Source organism: Nicotiana tabacum, chromosome 10 (genome assembly GCF_000715075.1).
Source record: "Nicotiana tabacum cultivar K326 chromosome 10, ASM71507v2, whole genome shotgun sequence".
Classification (NCBI taxonomy): Eukaryota; Viridiplantae; Streptophyta; class Magnoliopsida; order Solanales; family Solanaceae; genus Nicotiana; species Nicotiana tabacum.
The window spans coordinates 129491396-129497067 of NC_134089.1; the positions used below are offsets into that span (position 1 = coordinate 129491396).

General features: G+C 39.3%; 1 protein-coding gene across 1 annotated transcript; it reads right to left on the reverse strand.

The window, feature by feature from the left end:
- Positions 1-2570: 2570 nt before the first annotated feature.
- LOC107824889 (heavy metal-associated isoprenylated plant protein 28-like) lies at positions 2571-4681 on the reverse strand. The gene is made up of 3 exons (XM_016651698.2): positions 4547-4681; positions 4366-4441; positions 2571-3067 (listed from the first exon to the last, which is right to left on the reverse strand). Exons 1-3 carry the CDS (start codon positions 4553-4555, stop codon positions 2697-2699), a joined length of 456 nt encoding a protein of 151 aa, XP_016507184.1. The 5' UTR covers positions 4556-4681; the 3' UTR covers positions 2571-2696.
- Between the last annotated feature and the right edge of the window lie 991 nt (positions 4682-5672).

The following is a 5672-nucleotide window of genomic DNA, read 5'->3' on the forward strand; positions in this document are numbered from 1 at the left end:
ATAAGTTCGAAATAACACCCTTTAAGGCCAAGGGATTTTGCCAAAATGAAAAGTTCGACCTTGATCGAACGACGATGGGTTAACATTTCGATAAGTTCGAAATAACACCCTTTAAGGCCAAGGGTTCCACAAAAAGAAGAATTCGACCTTGATCAAACGACGACGGGTTAACATTTCGATAAGTTCGAAATAACACCCTTTAAGGCCAAGGGCCTTCGCCAAAAAGAAGAGTTCGACCCTGATCGAATGACGACTAGTTAACATTTCGATAAGATCGAAATAACACCCTTTAAGGCCAAGGGCCTTCGCCAAAAAGAAGAGTTCGACCTTGATCGAATGATGACGGGTTAACATTTCGATAAGTTCAAAATAATACCCTTTAAGGCCAAGGGCCTTCGCCAAAAAGAAGAGTTCGACCTTGATCAAACGACGACGGGTTAACATTTTGATAAGTTCGAAATAACACCCTTTAAGGCCAAGGGCCTTCGCCAAAAAGAAGAGTTCAACCTTGATCGAACGACAACGGGTTAACATTTCGATAAGTTCGAAATAACACCCTTTAAGGCCAAGGGCCTTCGCCAAAAAGAAGAAGAGTTCGACCCTGATCGAACGACGACGGATTAACATTTCGACAAGTTCGAAATAATACCCTTTAAGGCCAAGGGCCTTCGCCAAAAAGAAGGGTTCGACCTCGATCGAACGACGACGGGTTAATATTTCGACAAGTTCGAAATAACACCCTTTAAGGCCAAGGGCCTTCGCCAAAAAAAAGAGTTCGACCTTGATTGAATGATGATGGGTTAACATTTCGACAAGTTTGAAATAACACCCTTTAAGGCCAAGGGCCTTCGCCAAAAAGAAGAGTTCGACCTTGATCGAACGATGACGGGTTAACATTTCGATAAGTTCGAAATAATACCCTTTAAGTCCAAGGGCCTTCGGCAAAAAGAAGGGTTCGACATCGATCGAACGACGACAGGTTACTATTTCGATAAGTTCGAAATAATACCTTTTAAGGCCTAGGGCCATCGCCAAAAATAAGAGTTCGACCTTGATCGAACGACGACGGGTAACATTTTGATAAGTTCGAAATGACACCCTTTAAGGCCAAGGGCCTTCGCCAAAAAGAAAAGCTCGACCCTGATCGAACGATGATGGGTTAACATTTCGACAAGTTCGAAATAACACCATTTAAGGCCAAAGGGATTTCGCCAAAAAGAAGGGTTCGACCTCGATCGAATGATGACGGGTTAATATTTCGACAAGATCGAAATAATACCCTCTAAGGTCATGGGCCTTCGCCAAAAAGAAGAGTCTGACCTCGATCGGACAACAACGTGTTGATATTTCGATAAAAGTTTGAAACTGCACCCTCGGGGATACGAGCCATCGCCAAAGAGAATTCGAAATGTTCCTAAGGCCAAGTGCCGTCAGAAAATGTAAAGGGAAAGAAATACCGGGACTCGCCATGCGGGAATCTACCTCGCACCAAAGTCGCGAAAAAGCAAAAACATAGAAAAGTACAAGGCGAATAATAATGAAAAATTCTTCTTTATACAAAGTCACTGCGCAAATAGTCGCAGATTACATACGACCTGGATCAATAGTCTTAAAAAAAGAAGAAGGGAGAAACAACAAAAAAACAGACAAAGATAGCTATCTTTTCACTCTACGTCACCATCGCCACCCTCTTCACCACCCTCTCCAAGAAATTCTCCCTCGGCATCGGCACCCTCAGCCGCAATCCATACTAGTCGACCTGCCCATCCGAATTTCTCGAACTATGATTAATGAGGTCCGCTCATCGAGCTCGACCAAGAGACGGCCTCGATAAGCAAGGGACTAACTCTATGGGTCAAAATTAGGTCAGAGAAATTCGGCACGCGGAGACATAAGGCCGAGATCGGACACTCATCAATAAGGCCAAAGTCGGACAGGCCGAGGTCGGACACTCATCAATAAGGCCAAGGTCGGGCAGTGATGGAACAACTAGTTTGCTTTGGAATACTCAAAGGGAATATTCCCTCTAAATTGTACTTTTTTTTAGGATTTTCTATGGATACCCCCTTATAAATAGGAGGGGAGGACTTTCCAAAAAAGGGGGCTCTCTCTCCCTCTCTCTCTCTCTAGAAAATATGTAAACACACCTCTCTGGAGGATCTGTGATCCCATACCTTTATCAGATCCAAAAAAGGGTCCTAAGGTTCTTGTATTTGTCTATTATTCGTCTTTATCAAATGAAAGAAGATCCGTCTCACTCAAGATTGGGTGAATCTTTTCCTTTATTTACATTTTATTGTCACTTAATGTTACTTAATGCATCTTTCTTTATGCTATTAAATCTGGCCATAATCACGGCCAACACTTATACTCAGCTATATTTTTCTATTCATATTATTCATTTCGGATCTAAAATTAATTATCCTTAACTAAGATTTACCCTCATCATCATCATTAATTGATTTAATCAAAAAAGTTTCTATATCTTTTGGTCAAACACATGTTACAAACTTTTACTTGATGACTGAGTCTATAAATTTTTAAGGACCAGAAGAAAAAAGACAAAAGAGGAAAGGAAATTATGTGGTTTTCTTTCAACCTTCAATAGACAAAAAAGGATGGAGAAAGAGAAGAAAAGAAAAGTGAAATAGTGAAATAGTGAAATTGAAATGGAAATTCTGCTCAACCAACAATTTTCACATAATGTGACAACCATTAGGATTCTCGTCGCTAAATGTATCACCAGCTCGGCTACCAAAAGTGTTTGAATTGCCCCTATAAAGGCTGTAAGCTCGACCATAATTGTCATAGCCGTGTTTGCGGTAGTTATAGGCGGAAGCCGGTGGCTCTCCGGCGTAATACGTGGACGGACCACCGCAGCCTTGCTGCTGATAATAATGATCAGTGACATAATTAGGATAATTTCTCATCTCAGGATTATGAGGAAATTGCCATATTTCAGCTCTTTTACCAGTTCTCCTCACTGTCTTGAGTATTTTCTTTTGGTCTGCCCATCCTGTTACTGTCACCTTTTGCATGGCCATATCTATTTCTACATTATCAACACCTGAAATATAGAATATTTCACAAAATTAGATACCCCTTAACACAATATTTCAAATCCCATCATTCTGTTTTGAGTTTAAACTTCTATATACAAAATAATTTTAAATATAAATTTTAAACTATGGTCAACAACAACAACAACAGGTGGGGTCTGGGGAGGGTAGTCTGTACGCAGACCTTACCCCTATCTAATTCAGGTAGAGAGATTGTTTCTAATAGACCCTCGGCTCAGGAAGGGTAAGAAGTAGAGGAGGAAATCAAGAAAGGAAGAAAGAAGGAAGAGAAAAGAAAAAAGAGAGAGATAAAGCATAAGCAGTACCAAATATTAGCAACAAGGAATACAATACCTGAAGCGAATAAAAACACGTAAGACAATAAAAATCTAGGAATATGAAGGGGCATGCGTGCTACAAAAACTATCGGTGAGAAACTAAAAACTACCCATTAACCTTCTACTTTAATCCTCGACCTCCATACCCTCCTATCAAGGGTCATGTCCTCAGTGAGCTGAAGCAGCGCCATGTCCTGTCTAATCACCTCTCTCCAGTACTTTCTTAGGCCTACCTCGACCTCTTCGCAAACTCGCCATGGCTAACCTCTCACACCTCCTAACAAGAGCATCAATGCTTCTTCTCTTAACATGTCCGAACAATCTCAGTCTCGACTCCCGCATTTTGTCCTCCACGTAGGCTACTCCCACTCTGTCCGGGATAGCTTCATTCTTAATCTTATCTCTCATGGTAAACCCACACATCCATCTCAACATCCTCATCTCTGCTACTTTCATCTTCTGCAAGTGGGAGTTCTTGACTGGCCAACACTTAGTTTCATACAACATATTTGATCGAACCATCACACTATAAAACTTACCCTTAAGTCTTGGTGGCACATTCTTATCGCATGAAACACCGGAAGCGAGCCTCAATTTCATCCACCCCGCTCCGATGCGATGTGCGACATCTTCGTGTGAAATAATTACTTCCTCCGTTTCAATTTATATGAGGTAGTTTGACTCAGCACAAAGTTTAAGAAAAAAAAGAAGACTAGAAACTTGTGGTCTTAAAAGCTTAAGGTTTCGCGGGGCCATGATATTTGTGTGATTATAAAAGTTTCTCATTAAAGGTAAAATGAGTAAAATAATGAGTTTAACGTTGAATTATTTCCAAATTTAAAAATGTGTCATTTATTTTGGACAGACTAAAAAGTAATTTGAAACAGATGGAGTTTGTTTTTATAAGTAATTCTCTATAATAAGTGAAGTTAGCAACTCTAAAAAATAAGCTGCTAGAACTGATTTACCTTTAACTTTCTCGAGAGATTTTCTGATCTTGCTCTCACATCCAGCACAATCCATATGTACTCTCATCTCTGTCATCTGAACTCAACCAAAAGATAATTAAGACATATAAAATCGGTTAAAAATCTTAAGCTAAGAATGAAATTAGAATTAGACAGAAAAGATAGAGGAGATGGTAATTACCGTCGTCATCTTAATTCAAGATCTTGAACCTTAGATTTCTTTCTTTCTTTGGTAACAAAAATACATATAAAGCTGCTGCAAATTGCAATGGACCTTATTCTGTAACATTGGCTTATAATCGAATGATCGATGAGTGAAAGACTTGAACGTTTATAAATAATAGTAATAATTTCATTCCTCCTCCCTCCGCGTTCCCCGCGCTCTCTCTTACTTAGAAAAATAATATATGTGCACCGACTTTTCTCTTCTCTTGCCCTTGCAACAAGAAAGGATACAAGTGGGGCTGCGCTTCTTATGGATGAGAGGACGTTAACTGTCGATAAGAAGCTGTCACTTAACATGGACACACTCCAATATTTTTTGCTTTTGTTATCAGAAAAGTTAATTAGAGCCTTGACTTTGATAAAATCATTGAAACAATAGTGAAATAGATTAATCCGAATAATGATCAAAGATACTACAGGAAGTACGTTAGGGCGGAAAGTGGACGGTTGAAGACGGAGTTAGCGTTGAGAAAATGCACGTGGAACGAGCGTCGAGTGCGATTGTAGCGATCAAATAGCACGTCTTCGACAGTTAATCTAGTAGTACTCCACAAGTCATTTATTAATCTTTACAACTAACTAAATGTCTACAAGGGCGGATTTAAATCCCACTTTATACTTTCTTTCCCCTCCTTTCTTTAGTAATGCACATGTTTACCCGTACGCTTAAATTTTGTTACGTGGTTTATATACAAACAAACTTATTTGATCCAAAAATGATAAATAAATGAGATTAAAAGTAAGATTTAGCGTAAAAATCAGAGGAAATGGCAGGCCTAGCGCCGGGAGCGATGCTTCCGAGGACAAAAATAAGAACAATATGCAAGAGCAAGTAAAATTTTCTTATTTAGCTTGAGAATAGAATGTAGCATAAGTTTTGTCAATGATATTGTATCTCTACAATGGTTGTTGAAACTACTATTTATAGCTATACCTAGGAAATAAGATCCTAGGATCAAGCCCCTCTTAAATGAAAATAGAGGGGGTCATTGAAAAATATGTAACGGCAGGTCATGAATGCCAAAATTCTCTGCAATAGCTGCCTATTTAATACTAGGGAATATTCTTCATTAAATGTCATA

Excerpts from the sequence above, each read along its gene's own strand:
- LOC107824889 (XM_016651698.2), bottom strand. Across the intron at positions 3,068-4,365 it reads ATCTCTCGAGAAAGTTAAAG|GTGTTGATAATGTAGAAATA; the intron begins GTAAATCAGTTC and ends TCTATATTTCAG.